Source organism: Sinohyriopsis cumingii, chromosome 12 (assembly GCF_028554795.1).
Source record: "Sinohyriopsis cumingii isolate HCF-2022 chromosome 12, ASM2855479v2, whole genome shotgun sequence".
NCBI classification, from domain to species: Eukaryota; Metazoa; Mollusca; class Bivalvia; order Unionida; family Unionidae; genus Sinohyriopsis; species Sinohyriopsis cumingii.
The window spans coordinates 16,766,033-16,784,767 of record NC_142972.1 but is presented as its reverse complement, the minus strand read 5'-3'; the positions used below and the strand labels follow the sequence as shown (position 1 = coordinate 16,784,767).

At 33.9% G+C, this 18,735-nt stretch overlaps 1 protein-coding gene across 2 annotated transcripts in view; it reads right to left on the bottom strand.

Annotated features, from left to right (window-relative positions):
* Positions 1-18,735, bottom strand: part of LOC149786032 (E3 ubiquitin-protein ligase rnf213-alpha-like) — a 354,737-nt gene that overhangs the window by 23,117 nt on the left and 312,885 nt on the right. For both annotated transcript variants that reach the window (XM_089976319.1, XM_089976318.1), the window contains exons 80-85: positions 17,272-17,446; positions 15,210-15,310; positions 12,551-12,608; positions 7,194-7,399; positions 4,858-4,999; positions 2,345-2,407 (exon numbers count right to left, since the gene is read on the bottom strand). In XM_089976319.1, the coding sequence (XP_089832445.1) occupies positions 2,345-2,407; positions 4,858-4,999; positions 7,194-7,399; positions 12,551-12,608; positions 15,210-15,310; positions 17,272-17,446 (745 nt within the window). The remainder of the gene's footprint in view (positions 1-2,344; positions 2,408-4,857; positions 5,000-7,193; positions 7,400-12,550; positions 12,609-15,209; positions 15,311-17,271; positions 17,447-18,735) is intronic.

Here is an 18,735-nt window from a genome sequence, read left to right as displayed (position 1 = left end):
AAAAGTACTAAAAACAATACAATATGTGTATGTCCTGTGTTTAAATAGTTCACTAGTTATTTATATCAAAGTACCAGCAGGGAACTGCCAATTCTGGATAGAATTTAGATTTGTAATTTGTCAAATGCTGCACATTTCCAACAGGATGGAAGTTTTGACTGACATTAAATGCCCAAATAGGCCACTGGAAGTTTTGACTGACATTAAATGCCCAAATAGGCCACTGGAAGTTTTGATTGAGATTAAATACCCAAATAGGCCACTGGAAGTTTTGACTGACATTACATGCCCAAATGGACCACTGGAAGTTCTGACTGACAATAAATGCCCAAATAGGCCATTGGAAGTTTCTGCAGAGCAGTTTAAATTCAGCCTTATATGTATTCTGTTCATTGCAACAGGTATGAAATTGCCTTGGAGCTTCTGTAAACAATATGTCACCTCTACCTGGGAACTATCCCTGCATTATAGTTCCCTACCCAGACCATTTAATTTCATTGGCAAAGAGGGATTCCCAAACAAAAAGCTGTCATAAAAAAAAGACAGAAAAAGAATGCAATAATCCCTGTACAAATGAAAACATATGTTGATTGCTATAGTTTTGCACTAATACATAGGAAATATAGGGAGTATTACATCTATCTGTAACAGCAGATTCCATGACCCTTATAATTTTAATGATTCTATTCCAAAATCAGCATCCAACTACAATAATTAGGCCTACCTGACAGTCCTGTGTCAGTTTTTGGCTCTCCAGCCAAACCTTCCAAAGCCTTGGTAATCATAAATGGTAATTATAGCTCAATGAATGGTCTTTCAGAGCAAGTAAACTCAATCAGAAATTTATGCCAGTTCTCTTAGCAGTTCACTTGTTTGTTGAAGTCCAAGTCCATTGAGACAAAGACAAACATAGGTGGCGTGCTCAAGCAAAGACAGCCACAAAGTTATCTCAATCTTGCCAGGTTGCCATGAGCCTCTGCCTTTCAAGACCATGTCTGCATGACTGAGAAATAGCTATAAACGAAGAATCAAAAGTTCTGATAATCTGTGTGAATAGGGTCAGTCTGAAGGTAAAGCAGAATTTAGAGGCATTGATCATATGGGTTCACATAACCAGCTGATTAATCGGACCAGGTCTATGTGAACTCCTCTCTAGAATAAAGGCTAAAATAGTATGCTGCACTGAAGCGGTTGCAACCTAACATCTCTAAGCAATTACTATAATCGACTCCTCCACCAACACAGGATGCAACCCATGACAAACAGATTGCATTCAAATGTTATCTTTATGTGGATATGGATAGATATTCAATGAAGATCTGGTATATACATTGTTGTTCTGTGTTCCTTTTTTTTCAGACCATTTTGCACATACAAACTTATGCAGACTTCTTCACGCTATTGTAATACATTACCTTGCTTTTCTTCTATTGCAGACAATAATTATAATACACGTATGCAACAGAAATTAACAGTGTCTGAAAGATTAATTTGAAAACTGAATTGGAATTTTTGCATTTTAAAAAATCACCAAACTATTATTATGCTGTGAACATTGATAACCGATAGACTTTGTTCAGTTGGTCAAACTTGAAAACTAAAGCAAATGCTTAGTGGGTGGGGTAAAGCTACAATAATGATGATTTAAGGGGGATATCTACCCCCTACAATGAATTTCTATTGTGTTTTTATTCAAATTCTTCAATTTAAAATTGTGAAATTATCCACTGTATAGATACACTGACAGAAAGACTTGAACATGGTGAATATAAGCAAGATAAGACATGTTGATAAAATAGTTCACATGACATGTCTTCACTAAACTATGTCCTTCTTTTATACACTCAAATGACTACTTAGGCAGTAAAAAGTCAATGTAAGTTAGGAAACACCTGGTCAATAACTGGAAAGCAAGTGACTGCTTAGTACATGACTTTTAAAGAGGAAATTTCACATGGGGAAGTGGGAATGGTCATTAAGACCAAATGACCACTATAATTATAAAGGTGACCAATAGGGCAGGTTTGACTAATTTTAACAGCTTTGGTATTATGCTCTTGAAACAAGAGTATGATGGACAGATGGGTCTAAGACATATGGTATATGGACAGATGGGTCTATGGACAAATGGGGGACAGATGGGTCTAAAGCAGATGGGTCTATGGACAGATGCAGGAATGAAATCCATTTGTATATTCCCCACCACCTTCATTCAGTGGGAACAACAGGAAACTGATGTGAAATAAAATTTTAAAAAATCCAAAGAACATAAACTTGAAATTTCCATACTGCAAGGATACTGTTATGTTGAAAATTAGATACAAAATACCCATTTCCATCTTACCCAAATTTTCCCTGATAAGGTCCCAAACCTCTGCATACTCATCCAACAATCTTGGTAATTCATCTGAAAAAAGGAAAGGTTAAAATTTACAAAGGAATCAAAATATTTCACAAGTATTTTTCTCATGAGTTACATAAGTCAGTCAAAACAGTGAAACCCTGTTATAACACTATCTCTGGGGTTCCGTGAGTTTTCATCAGGCACTTAATACAGTGTACCAGTAACCCTGCTATAACACAATAGTCAGGGTTTGTATGAGTTCTCAAGAGGAAGTTAATACAGTGAAAACCTGCTATAACAAAATGGTTGGGGTTGTCATGACTTCTCAGAAGGTATTCAATACAGTTAAACTTCACTCTAATGCAATGGTTGGGGTCATCATGATTTCTCATAAGGCAGTAAATACAGTGAAACCTCACTATAATAAAATGGTCTGGGTCATTGTGAACTCTCACAAGGCAGTAAACAGAGTGAAACCATGTGACAACATGATGGTAGAGGTCTTCAAGAGTTCTCAAAAGGCAGACAATACAGTGAAACCTTGCTACAACGTGTTAATTTTGATGCTGAACATCTTGAAGACTGACAATCATAATAACCCATATCCTGAGAACAAAATTATGACATCTGTCTTAATTTTTAAATTTCTTTCAAATAACTGGAACTATTGTTAGGTAGGTGGTCTAATAGACCTAGGCTGAATAGGTCATTCATTAAACCACACTTCCAAGTGGTGTCCAGTGCTTTCTATAAGCTGAAAAAGATGGTGGCTATATGTTCCTTTTTACAAAAGCTTTTCTAATAATGTCGGACTACATGATCTGCTGTGTTTGTGTTTTTCTGTTTTTAAAGTGAAAATATGTACTACTTGAACGTTGATATAAAAACATCAAAATCTGAAAAATATGACGATACCTATTAAAATTATTGAAATAAGTTGACAATAACAGACTGTTTAGGAAGATTGATAGGTTAATGTGATATGTGTACCTTTGTATGTGTGCATGTGTTTATTTGTCTGGATGTGCATTGGGTATGTAATATGGTAGTGAGCATCTTTTATGATTATACTTTTCACATCGGAACTTTCTGGAAAACAATGAATACACATTTTCCATATGGTTGCTTTGGAAGGTACACAAATGATTGGGAGTCAGCCTGGATACAATTATAACAATGCATATTCTATGAAACATTTTAAGTTGGACTGAAACTTGGTCACCTGTCCTGCTGAAGAAGTTGAAAATATTTTTTTCCACCTAGTTGCTAAGGAAGCCACACTGCTGAAATGGGATCAACCCTGGACAACAGTTTGATACAGCACTCAACCATTCATCAGATCTGAAGTGAAACCTTGGTTTTGCACGTGGTTGCTATGGAAGCCACCCAAGATATAATTTTGACTATGTTCTAACAAACATTCAAACCATGTTTGACAGAAACTGACTTGGCCATTATGGAGAAAGGATTTAAAATTAATTTTCTATATGGTTACCATGGATACCACACCATTATTAAGGAATCTGCCCTGAAAAGAATTTTAATAATTTATATCCTATGAAACATTCCTATCAAGTTTGATCGAAAATGGCTTCCTCAATCTGAAGAAGTCAACAAAAAAAAGTTTTCCACTCCTACCATTTTTTTATTTTAATGTTCCAGTAGTGTCTGAGAAGTCTTAAATAACACTGCTGACCAAAAACAATAAATGATGAGATAATATCGTCATAAAAGGGGCCTCAGATGGCCGAGTGGTCTACAGTGCTTGCCTTTACCAATCACTATTATCTCAACTCTGTCCATGTGGGTTTGAGTCTTGGGCTCAGCCAATGTGAGTACATGAGAAGCCTTTCAGTAGCTTTCAATCGGTCAGTTGTAATTACTGGGGTTTTCCCGGATTCTTCCTCCACCTTTTATACTGCAGCCATGTATAGCCTATCTTGTGCTGAAAAAGTGTTAACCCCAAGCAACAAAATAAAACAAAACCATATACCATAAGCTCACTTGACCCTATGGCCAGGTGAGCTCAAAACAGAAGGGCAAAGCATTTTTCAACAATTAAATCCATATAAACTTTAGCAGCCCATAATAGCTTGATTGAAGTGATGATTCTCTTTCACTAAGTAAGGCCATATATTTCTTTTTGTCTTTCAGTGAATTAATAAATGATTCATATTTCTGCATTAAAAAACCCCGCTAAATCTGTGCTAAATAAATATGCTTTCATAGATAAATATGTTAATAAGATATTACTTCCTTAAAAGTGCATACCATAATCTGCTTAAGTAAATGCCTCCCCTTTCCCCCATAAATATGACAGACAAATCCCAATGAGGAATTAAATAAAAAAAGTACAAGTTACAGCCTTTTCCTGTCCAATTTTATACACAAGATGTCCAATGATAGGTGAATTACAACAAAAAAATATCATGGCCTTGTATGTAACATGCCGACTTGGACCTTTGCAATTCTACTCAATAACATGTATTATATTTTCACTTCATGGTACAAACCTCCCTCAGACTCCTTTCTGAGTATCTCCACTGTAATGGTGGAGGCTTCAGCACGATCCAGCTTTATTTGATATTTCTGGAACAGGATTCTCTGCAACTTCAAGATGCTGGGAAGGTAGCGAATTGCCCGCAGATGGTGTTCCTATAATATGCAGCAAAAACAAATTATTACCATGGAAAATAATAATAATAATAACAATAATAAGACTTTATTTAGAGAAGGTAACTCAATTAGTTACAGAACTAATCTACTTTGAGGCCTTCTATCTGTTATGTACAATATATTTAACATGATGTGAAGAATCTGGCTTGACACTAAATAATTAATTTTAAAATTCAAAGTATCATGCCTGGAACTCATGCAAAGGCATCTATGAACACATAAACATATATAAAATATAACATATCATCCTTCATTGAAAAATTAAACTGTGAAAATGATGCAAAATTACAAAAAAGCAGGCGGTATTTTTTATACTAGAACTGTTCAATTATCTAAAGATTTCATCCATTTAAGACATTGATTGTGAAAAGAAGAAATGCTAGGAGACTGTCTTATGTCACTGGGAATGTTCCATACCAGTAGACCAGTATACTGAAAACTTTTTTTTACACTATTCCTTCTTTAGCCTTGGTATAATGTAAGTTTTACTTCTTATGGACCTTAAATTTGGAGTACCATCAGCATCTATTTGGTTAAAGATATTGCTTAGATATAGACAGGAATGGCTTTTCTGGATACTTTATACATCAATTTGGCCTTTCTAAGAAATATTCTTTCATTTAATGTTAAACCTTTATATTATTCATTGCATCCTGGAAAATGTCTATACATTGATCTAGAATTAAATGGCAAGTCATCTTTTGAAGTCTTGAAAGTGTTGTTATGTTTGAATTAGAGGTATTATGCCAAATTACAACAGTCCAGATATGGCTGAATATAACTTTTATAAACGATGACCCTATACTGAAGAGGAACGTATGTTTTGATTTTCCTCAGTAGTCAAAGATAAGAATGAAGCTTTTCTGAAACGTGTTTAATGTAAGGTTGTTATCTACGAATACACCAAGAATTTTATCGTGAGAGGTCGTATTAAGGCTCATGCACATTGTCCAAAACAATTCTCTTTTGTATTGGTATAAATATGACCTATAAGCATTTTAGAGGTAGATGTTACTCTGGTGGGTTCATTTACTAGTTGCTCCATACCTAACAAAGCAATAAAATTCATCCAATTCACTTTTATTTAGAAATAGTACCAGTTCTAACATACATGTATTGATATACAAGAAATGTTCACCCTGATTTTCTGTTAACATTGTTTCTGAGAGTCCAAATAAATGAATATTATTTGGAGAGGTCAGCATTAACCTCTCTTGATTGATCTTTCCACGAAAATCCTAAATATTTAAATGACCTATGTGCAAACACTTAATAGAAACTCCTAAATTCACATTGATGCTATTAGAGGCACTCAAGGAGACATTAAAAGTATTAAAACTATGTTCATAATGATCCTCGTTACAACTGTCATTACTGTATACAAAATTAATTTTTCTACAACTGCATTCTCTACTTTTTAAAATCATTGTAGAAATCTGAACTATCAGTCATACTTGAATATGTACAAGTAACTGGTAAGTTTCCACATTCAGAACATCCATCAGCAAGGGGATCAAATCTGTTTTGACAAGGGATGGTCTTAAGCCTTTAAATGGGTATGCTGGACTTAAATGTGGAGCTGTATCTGGATTGCAGTAAAAAAAAAGTACTTACAGAATATTTAAAGTTGTTCTTTATAACCCTTGCATATGTTGGTAATATGAAAAACAATTTTTGAATAGTTTCGAGTTGCAAAGAGACCCAGCCTGAAGCCTAAATTGATGTTAAGGTTAGACAGTAGTGCTTGCACAGTCCCTTAACAAATTTTATGCCCATGGGACTGGGGGCAAATTGTGTCCGCTATTCGCTTATTTAAGTTGTCAACAAATCTTTGCAATGTCAAATTCATGGGCTTGACATCTGATGGCTTAAATCATACAGATACTTGACTTTAGTTTTAAAAGCATTCTCAAACACTTCAGTGACAGAGCTGAGGAGTTTAATAAATGAACAGAACCCAGGCATGCTATGTATAATGCAGATAAAGACATTGCAGGTAAAATAAAACCAATTCCTCACATCACGATTTCTATATATCTGCTAAATTTTTCATCAAGACAATGGTAAAACTTCAGGGAACAGCTCGGTGGGCAACATATTACAAATAAAGTTTTACTGTTTCATTTATTTTTTAAAGAAAATTGCCCTAAAATTACCAAACCAAATTAATTACCTCTTTTAGGAAGAGCTGTAGAACCTTGTGTTGTCCCTGATATTTCTTTTTGGACATCATTTGAACCTCAAACTCATGATGTAGGTGGTCCATGGTGATATGCGATCTGAATCGCCACATGGAGGGAATTTCCTGCAGTATTTCAAGAGGAATGTTTTCCTGTGGTTGGGCAATCTCATACAGAAGGCATAGGAGGGGATCCGAACCTGTAATTTATTGTATTGGAATCATGATAATATACAAATTAAGACTGGATAAAATGATGTTTGACTTGTGTTGGGATATCATTGGAACCATGATAACATACAAATTAAGACTGGATAGAATGATGTTTGACTTGTGTTGGGCTATCTCATACAGAAGGCATAGGAGTGGATCTGAACCTGTAATTTATTTATTGGAATCATGATAACATACAAATTACGATGGGATAAAATGATGTTTGACTTGTGTTGGTCTATCTCAAACAGAAGGCATAGGAGTAGATATGAACCTGTAATTTATTACATTGGAATCATGACAACATACAAATTAAGACTGGATAAAATGATGTTTGACTTGTGTTAGGACATCTCATACAAATGGCATAGGAGTGGATCTGAACCTGTCATTTCTTGCACTGGAATTATGCTATTGTTCAAATTAAGACTAAAAAAAATTATGTTTGACACGTTTCCAAACTGAGATTGGACTGAAATGATGACTGCTACTGAAAGCTTGCAGCAAAAAGGAACGGTCCTGCCTTTCACAAATACAACTTTTTAAATTTGCTTTATTTACATGCAATCAAAATCTAATCAATGTCTGGAGTTTCTACCTGTGTCAGACACGATATTGTTTAAGTTACCTACATGGCACAGAATCAAATAAACTCCATTTTAGCTCAACACAACAACATAAATAATAACAATAATAATAATAAAAATAAAGACTTTATTTAGAGAAGGTAACTCAGTTACAGAAACATTCTACCTTGAGGCCTTCTATCTGTTATGCATAATATGTACAGTATATACAACATATGGAAAATTGGGCTTGACACTAAATCAAAATATCAAGCCTGGAACATATGCATAGGCATCAGTGAACACATAAACATATATAAAATATAAACAATCATCCTGCATTGAAAAATTCAACTCTGAAAATGATGCAAAATTACAGAAAAGGACGCAGTATTTACATTAATAGAACTGTTCAATTGTCTAAAGATTTCATCCATTTGAGACCCTGATTATGCTAGGAACTTGCCTTATGTCACTGGAAATGTTGTCAGTGGAGCAGTATATTGAAAACCTTTTTAAACAATTCCTTCTTTGGCCTTGGTATAATGCAATATTTACTTCTTATGGACCTTAAATTTGGAGTACCTTTAGCATCTCTTTGGTGAAAGATATTGCTTAGATAGACAGGAATGGCTTTTCTGGATACTTTATATATCAATTTGGCTTTTCTAAGAAATTCTTTCATGTATTGTTTAAATCTTTATAGCATTCTTTTTATCCTGGAAATTGTGAATACACTGATCTAGAATTAAATGGCAAGCCCTCTTCTGGAATCTTAAAAGTGTTGTTATGTTTGAATTAGAGGTATTACCCCAAATTACATTACAGTAGTCCTGATATGGCTGAATATAACTTTTATAAAAGATGACCCTATATTGAAGAGGAATATGTTTTAATTTTCCTCAGTAGCCAAGGATAAGAATTAACCTTTTCTGAAATGTGTTTAATGAGAGTAGACCAAGTAAGATTGTTATCTATCAATACACCAAGAATTTTATCATGATAGGTCATATTAAGGCTCACATTGTCAAATAGAACCTGGAGTTTGTCGCTATCTAGCCTTGCTCATTTTTTATGGATTGAAACTAATACTTAAAGTCTGCTTCAACCATCTTGAAAATTATTTTCATGTACCGTTTTCATTTTACCCATCTCAGACAGTGTAGTATCATCAGTATAGAGGTCAGTGGAAGAAACTGAAGTTCCTATCTTAAGAGGTAAGTCGTTGATAAAAAGAATGAATAACAGAGGTCTGAGGATTGAACCCTGTGGTACTCCACAATTAATATTTACTTTGAGAAAGTTGATTATTTAAAGATACTTTTTGCACTATCGGTTAAGTAAGAAGTAAACCAATTTAGGGAGTTTTCACTGCATTGATAGATATTTAGTTTTTCAAGCAAAATATCATGGTCCACAAGATCAAAAGCTTTATGAAAATCAACCATAATAGTGCCTACCATTTCTCTTTTATTTAATGCTTTCAGCCATTTATCAATATAATAAAATATAACTGCAGTTTCACAGGAGTGAGTCTGTCTTGAAAGCCAGACTGACTATCATGAATAAGATTATACGTGTTCAAATAGTTGAGAAAAGAATAATGTACATGTTTTCCAGTAATTTGTAAATAAGCAGCAAATGTTGGATCTGGTGTTCTACTTTGCAACCTTTTCTTCTTGTTTATACATGTTATAATTCCAAATTTCCCAGGAAAATCCAAATCTTTAATTACGATTTCCCTGAGTGATCGATAAATGAAAGGGGGTGGGGTGGTATGAGAGTGCATCATATTACAACATGGCTTCACTGAAGTACCGTTTACAATCAGAGCCCATTGTGAACCTTCCTAGACCATTCTTTTGATTTGTGAAGGTGCCTCATTAATAGAAATCAACAACAGACATCTGCATTGTAATACTAAACCTAAATTAACTCACTGCTATGCTTAAGATTTTATACATTTATAAATTATAGCAGGAAAAATAATATTAAACATATCCATTTCCTCATTTCTGCTTTTATTTTCATGACACAAGATCAAAGTTCAAATTACAGCTAAAGCCTTTTACTTCCAGGAAAAAAGGAAAACATACTCACAGTGTTGAGTTACTTCCATTAATTATATTGGAGTGTGTGTTTTTCAAAAGTAAGTTACCGCTCCGGTGGTCTAGTGGTAAGAGTGTCCACCTTGGATGCGGCAGGTCGTGGGTTCAACCACATCATACCAAAGACTTACAAAAATGGTACTAACAGCTGCCTCGCTGGGTGTTCAGCATTAAGAGGTTAGTGTTAGGACTGGTCGGCTTGGTGTCAGGATAATGTGTCTGGGTGAGACATCATGCTACATGTCTGTGGCATGATGCCCCAGTGCTAGACATCACTATAAACTGCCACTTTGCACACATTGTAGCGATATGACTGAAAATTTGTTAAAGCTACAATAAAAATCCAAGACATCACACATCAAAAGTAAGTATGATATGCAGCTGTTTAATATACCAAGATAACCACTGATGGTTCGAGTATTAGTGGTGAACAGATAAATAACTTGGTAACTAGTTAACAGACATCCCCCCGCTATTACTTTAAATAAAACAAGCTTTATAATCGCAATACCTTGGCCCTAGTTTAAGCCAAATGCTGTAAACGAATTCTGTTATTCTAAGATATAATACAGAATAATATTAATACCATCTTCACTCATACTTTATGCAAACACATACACATATATGGACTTTTGCAACCACATGAATCCTGTTTTTTCCCTTGACAGGCATCTTGTGGGATATACAAATTTACACTTTGTGTTTAACGGATCCTGACCATCCACCTGATTGGTACTGATTACTGTATGAAACAGCATGGAAAGTGACAAAATAATTAAAGTTGGAACATGCACATTGAACTCTAGTGTAACATATCAAGTGTCATTAGATTTTAGAAACTGGAACCTTTGATTATGATGCAATTCTTGCCAGTTCACAATCTGTACAAGATGTGTTTTTAACTGTAACTGGTTATAGTTCAAATAATGCATTGCTGGTAACTGGTTAAAGAACTAACCAACTGCTACAGCCCTACTGCTTAATACACAAAACTACTCTCCTTGTAAAACATGCACCTGCTTAATACACAAAACTATGTACCTACTTAATATGCAAACCTACTCTCCTTGCAAAATAATGACAGGATTAATACACAAAACTACTCTCTTTGTATACCATGCACCGGCTTAATATACAAAACTACTCTCCTTGTGAACCATGCACCTGCCTAATACACAAAACTACTCTCCTTGTTAACCGCGCACCTGCCTAATGCACAAAACTACTCTCCTTGTCAACCATGCACCTGCCTAATACACAAAACTACTCTCCTTGTCAACCATGCACCTGCCTAATACACAAATCTACTCTCCTTGTCAACCATGCACCTGCCTAATGCACAGAACTACTCTCCTTGTCAACCATGCACCTGCCTAATACACAAAACTACTCTCCTTGTCAACCATGCACCTGCCTAATACACAAAACTACCCTCCTTGTCAACCATGCACCTGGCTAATGCACAAAACTACTCTCCTTGTCAACCATGCACCTGCTTAATACACAAAACTACTCTCCTTGTCAACCATGCACCTGCCTAATACAAAAAACTACTCTCCTTGTCAACCATGCACCTGCCTAATATACAAAACTGCTCTCCTTGTCAACCATGCACCTGCTTAATACACAAAACTGCTCTCCTTGTCAACCATGCACCTGCTTAATACACAAAACTACTCTCCTTGTCAACCATGCACCTGCCTAATACACAAAACTACTCTCCATGTCAACCATGCACCTGCCTAATGCACAAAACTACTCTCCTTGTCAACCATGCACCTGCCTAATACAAAAAACTACTCTCCTTGTCAACCATGCACCTGCCTAATATACAAAACTGCTCTCCTTGTCAACCATGCACCTGCTTAATACACAAAACTGCTCTCCTTGTCAACCATGCACCTGCTTAATACACAAAACTACTCTCCTTGTCAAACATGCACCTGCCTAATACACAAAACTACTCTCCTTGTCAACCACACACCTGATTAATACACAAACCTTCTGTCCTTATAAAATAGTATGAGACAAATATTTCAACAACATATGAAAACATTTATTCCCATTTTATCAGATGGATTAGTATTTGTAAATTCTATTACATGTATTCTAAACTTTACATGATAAACAGTGCAGAATGAAATATAATCAAGGTTGTAACAAAATATTTTATTTGCTGACAACATTAAGAAACTGAATCTAAAACAAAAATGACTTAATGAGACCAACTGGCCAATTTAAATTCTATATTTCCATAATTCATTACCAATGATTCAATATATTAATTTTTCTGTTGAATGTTTCTCAGAAAATAAAAGATAACTAGCCTTTAAATAAATCTGTCACTTTGGTCATAGGTCAGGTTTGCCTTTAGGAAGATGACACATGCCCCCGTCTCCCCCTTCCTCAAAAAAAGTGTAGGATATAAAGGAAAGAAAAAAAAGAAAACAGAACTTAAAGTTACCTAGTCTTTTGTCCTGTGCTAGTTGTTGGTTGCATTCTTTCAATATATTTTCCATGTTCTGTGAAATAAAATAAGAAAAAGATTAATAGTTCTTTTATCAACATGTACTTCTACATACAAAATCCATTAAATTAGAATAGTTTCAGAAAATCTTTCCTAATAATTTTAATTAAAGTATGTACAAACCACAAATGACACATGATACCCCATTAATATAAGGTTAGTTGTTTCAATTGTATTTGGAGATAGTGATACTGACAGTTAGTAAATCAACAGAATTATAGTATCTGCACACACCCCAAAAATTTTAGAAAAACAGATATCAAGGACATAACAAATGAATGAAACATAGTCACTTTATTCATCAGTTTATATTTTCTATACTGACTGTTGCCAGGGGGTACCAAACACTGTGAACTTGTATTTATTTCAACGGTTGCCCTATTTGCATGGGCGAGTCAGTTTTCTAGCATGAGATGTGATAGAGTTCAACATCCTTTGATAATCTCAATAATTTAGTATATTTTGAACCTTTGTATCTTTCTCCATTTATTTCTTTAATAATTTGTTTTAGAAATATTAAAACTAGACAATGAAAATATTGGACGATCGATAGAATTTTTCGATGGACTTATCTAGGTATCAGAAATGGACAGTGAGCAGTAATTCTTCTTGTTTACATTAATTTGAGAGCTTCCATTAGGTTTAAAATCCAATAAGTTACAAGCACAAGCATTGTGAATCCTGGCATATTTACTCAAATAATGCTGGATCACACAAAGCATGATTTCTGTGGAAGAAAAATACTCTCTCTGGATGTACTAGAGCAACTAAAGAAGTCTAGGTTTGTGGCTGCATGCACACACTCACAAAGGTCAGGTTAGAACTTAATTTTAGGATAAGTGACTTCTCCTTCTGGACGATTAGGTAGAGTGACAGCTGAACAGGGAGAAGTGGGAGCAAAGCAAGAAACACAACATGTGTGGAGTGTGTGTGTTTGTGTGTGTGTGTGTGAGTGTGTGTATTTGTGGGTGTGCTTTGGTTCTCTAGCTCTCTAATTTGAGCTATCTATTTCTCAATATGCATATTTGCATTTAACATTGGTTTTAAGCAATTCTTTATTTGAAAGTAGAACAGTCTTAATGTTGCATATACATTATATGCATGGACAATCGATAAAATTTTTCTATGGACTTATCTAGTATGTTCTTTTATGTTTACAATGTTTTTAATTTATAATTATATTTTAATTTAGAGGTATGGACTTTGTAGTCTGAAATAAAGAATTCTTATCTTCTTATCTTATCTTATTATAAACACACTTAAAGTATGTCTGGATGGAGAGATCCATGCAGTGTATTTCGGCCATGTGACTATAGAAGAGAACAGCGGAAACTATACATTGTAATTAATTTTAACTGATAGGAATACTCAGATTACAGAATTTGTATTGCCAGTTGGTACAAAAACTTAATCAACATCCACTTAGACAAGATGGTTTTTGTTACTTTCTAAAACATCCCCATAAAACAATATTTAAGAACATTTGTAAAGTTTTAAACAACCCTTGTAACTGATAATGTGAGCACATTCTCAAGTGTCTTCATACCATAGTGTTCATCCTAATTTTCATGTTACTGATAAAATGTTACCATAATTCCACATTGATGACAAACTTAAGTTTTAAAATCAATGTACGAATGAACTAGACCATACTTTCGGACCAAATGAAATACAGTACCATGCATGACATCAATAACGTTGGTGCAACCATCTTAAAAAAAAAAATTATAGCTTCAAAATAATCCATTGATAGGACTGGAAATGTGTTGTTTTATTATCTGTTTACATACTTATAGTAATGCCATGTATTTGTTAGATATTATCTGACTCACTGATGTTCTTGTATTTAAAAACAAAAACAATATCGACCTTACATCATTTCTCTCAACAAAGCACTGTCTCATATGTTTCTGACTAAAATAATTTTGTTTTTAGGCTAAATCTTCTATCACATAATCATTAGAATTTGCTTTCTATGAAATGTATTTTTTTTCTCAATTTATTTGCCCAATAATTTTACAAAACTTAATGAACAAACACTTTCTAAACAGTGATGACTGCCATTACCCCATAGCATGTTCATTTAAAGTTTCAAATGATTTGAAAAGAAAATACCACAAACATGACACTTAAAATATTCACACACAAAAATTTAGAAAGTGCTTTTCTATTCTTAAAACAGAAATGTGAAGTTTCAAAACACAGGTGGGAATATTTTTCATCATCAAATGATAACTTGGTGAAAATTGGGCAGTGATAATTTAATCAGGAATGGGTTAATGATCAATCGATTAAAACACATCACTAAGCAAGAGTTTGTTTATCAGTACAATTAAGGTCAATGCCAGTTATTTGCTGTGTGCAATACATTTTGCCTTGGACTACAACGACACTGGAACAACCTGACTAGATCAAGAAAGAATCTCAAAATTCACAAAGTACTCTTACTCTATGTACAGTGAAAAGATCAAAGGGCAAATTCATTTTTGCTTTCCTAACAGAAGGCTATGGAATTTACAATTTTCAGTCAACTGAATTTCCCATTTCATCTGGTACTGTGACCTCTGACACACACACACACACACACACACCATACCTGTAATGCTGGAGCCACATATCTTTCAGAAAACCTCTTTTCCCACTCATTTCTGCCTCCTTTGGTCATCAATCCACAGAGATCTTCTACAAGCCTCTCATCTAAATAGGTGGAATTTGTTTTATTTTATAGACAAAACAATGGAAGGATTTTTTTTTCTTCAAATAATGCAATGAAAAAAAGATATATCTGACAATTTTTTGCTTTCTTTCAATATAAAGGAAACACAAATTCATCAAAGGAACTGGCACAATTAACTGTCCAGAAAGAAATTTCTGGAATTCAAGACTTATTTCTTTTATTTAGGTTCTCTGGGTGTTGAAATCATCTGTGATGTTTATGAATTATAAGATTTTCAAATCAGCAATTGTTGCAGCCATATTAGATGCAAGATCGACATTATTCTCATTTAGGAAAAATCAAACACCAATGAAAGATGTTTGGTGAAAACACCATGATGAGGATCCATTTAGAAGTCAATGCCAAGATTTGTAATGTTCATTGTAGCAGCCATATTTTAGGCCAGATCAGCATCATTTAATTTAGGACCAACTAGATATCTTAATTAGTTTTTCTATGTCAAAAACCCAATGTCAATGTGACTTTCCCTTTAGGAATAGAAGCAATAAGAACAATTTCAGGACAGGGTGCCATGGTGGCTATAATGTATATCAGAGTAGCACAATTTTTTAGATCAACTAGATACCACATGAAGTTTTCTGGTGAAAACCTCATGCTCATATGACCTTCCTTTATGAGTAGCAAGATTTTCAATATGGATACTGTGGTGTTCATATTGGACATCAAATTGGCACCAATTTCCATTTAGGACCAACAAAACGTCATAAGAAGTATTTGTTTGAAAACCCCATGTTGATATGATCATCCATTAAGAAGGACTAGCAATAACAAGATTGTTAAGATGTTGCTTTGGCTGCCATATTGGAGATCTGTGCAGCACAATTTTCATTCAGGACCAGACAGAAATTGGGATGAATGTATGTGCAAAGTTTCATGGCAATCCTTTAATTAATTAAAGGGGAGTAGTGATAATAAACTTCTGAAAATAGATGAACAGATGCAGAGGGATAGACAACAGACCATATCATAAACTCGTTTGGACTTTGACCAGCCAAGTTGAAAAGAAATATAAAATGTCTTGTTTCATAAAAATGTATTTTTTGTAAACCTTCTCTTAATTTATCTACAGAATTAAAAAATTACTCAAATAGCAATATAATTTCCCATCTATCTGGTTTAACATGCCATAAAATATCCTTTTTTTGAGCACATGTCTTGATGCACATGTCTCAAAGAAGGGAAGTAACTGCACAAACACTCCTAGAACTGCATGACTACCTTAGAAATTTCCACTATGCATACCTATTGTGTTACAATGATGTAATTTTATGGGTTGAATCAATCTCAAAAACATATCACATGTTCTTTATTAAGGGTAACCATATTTGGAAAGAGATCCAAATTTAAGAATTCCCACATGAAGAAAAGGATCTAACTGTTGGAGCACAACTATAAACTTTTCAGGAACATGTTTAATGAAATCATCAGTGTACACTTTAATGATGAACTGTAACCTCATGACCTGACAACAATAAACATATGGTGTAGATGTTTGGTCACAAATGGTAATTTAAATGGACACTAAACAAAGGTTTACTTCCATCTGGTCAGAAATGTAACCAAATCAGATGTACATGTCCTATAAAAATAACGATACAAATGAAATTAAAAATTCTAGGTCAAGCAGTTATCATAACTTAGTAAAAGTCTAATGAAAAACTGAAAATATAACTTCACCAAGGTCATTTTGTTTTATACAGGGTATGGCTTCACTTAACACTATATAATCATTAAATTTGTGCATTGAGAATATGGTCTCTCAAGATAGGTGGTCTCACAAGACAGGTTTTACTATATATATATATATATATATATATATATATATATATATATATATATATATATATATATATATATATACATACATACACACACACACACTCAATTATAGGATATATGGAACTATAAATAACTGACTTACTCTCATTATGGCCTTCCATTATTCCAGACAAAATACTGTGTAAAATGATGAAGATATCATCCAAGCTTTTGCCAAGTGCTCTGTGAAGGTCATCCAGGTCATGTCCAATGTGTTGCAATAGAAACTGGGGAACTATGCCATTATTTATGTTTGGTTTGATAAATTCACTCACAGCCTGGAAAAAAGCAAGGTAATTTGATTAATCATAATGGAATCGTAAACAAGATATAGTTTTTCCTCTTTGATTAAACCATGGGACATGACTAATAAATTTGTCAAAAAAGGAGGGTGGAATCAATGTACATGTTATCACACAATGATATCCTTAGAAAATATTTGACAAATATTCTGTCAAAATGGAAGGTGGGCTCATCATCATCAAGCATGGGATTATCATTGGATAAATATGGTAACTGGAAACATTTATGTAACATGAAGGGGTATACACATGTACTAATGCATGTACTGAATGGGCACATTTATGTGACATGAAATAATAACAACAACAACAACAGCAACAAGAATAATAATAATAATAATAATAATAATAATAGTAAAATAACAATAATAATAATAATAATGTGGACTTAGTACAGTGCATAATATTTAGAAGCTCTAAGTGCTTACAATATTATCTAAAACATAATAAACACCAGGAAATTAAAAAACAATAACATGCTGACAATAACTGAGGAGGTAAACATTATTAAATCTTCAATTCTGTTCTTGCATTCAAAATAGGTGTGCTAATACATGTACTGAATGGGTAAGTCTTGACATCTGAAATTAATATGGAACAGATGATTATCATGGCATAAAATCAACAGTGAAAAGAAAAACAAAATGTTTGACTAAAAGTTTTACAAGGTAGATTTTAATAGTGTAAAATAGTGTAAATAGCAACTGAAATTTTGTGTGAGGTTAAAGAAATACAGTCATCAATCTGGTGTATTTTAACTGATGTCACAACAATGGAGCAGACTGAAAACACTATATGATTAGAAAAAATACACACCACCAATAACACAAAAAATAGCTATCCTGATATACTTTAGAGAACAGGTTACAAGCCTTGTTAAGTTTCACGACTGGACACATAGCATTTTGTTAACTGTGAACAGAACTAGTGTATTGTGAATGGAACATTATATGCTGCTGTATGTTGAATAGTACTCTATGTAGTTAACTAAAAATTGTGTACTGAAATATTTTTCTTCTTTCAGTCACAGTTACCTTTACTTTGATCTTTTTGACCCTCAAATCAATAAACTTCTTTCTTACCCTAAGTGCATGCCATCCAAAAGTTTGGACCAAATTTGGGATGTGGAAATTAATGTTATTAAGTGGGAAGCATTTTCTTCTTTCAATCAGTGACCTTGACCTTTAATCTCAAAATCAATAGCTGTCTTACTTACCATAAGTGTAAACCATGCACAAAATTTGGTTGAGCTATGTCATGTGTAA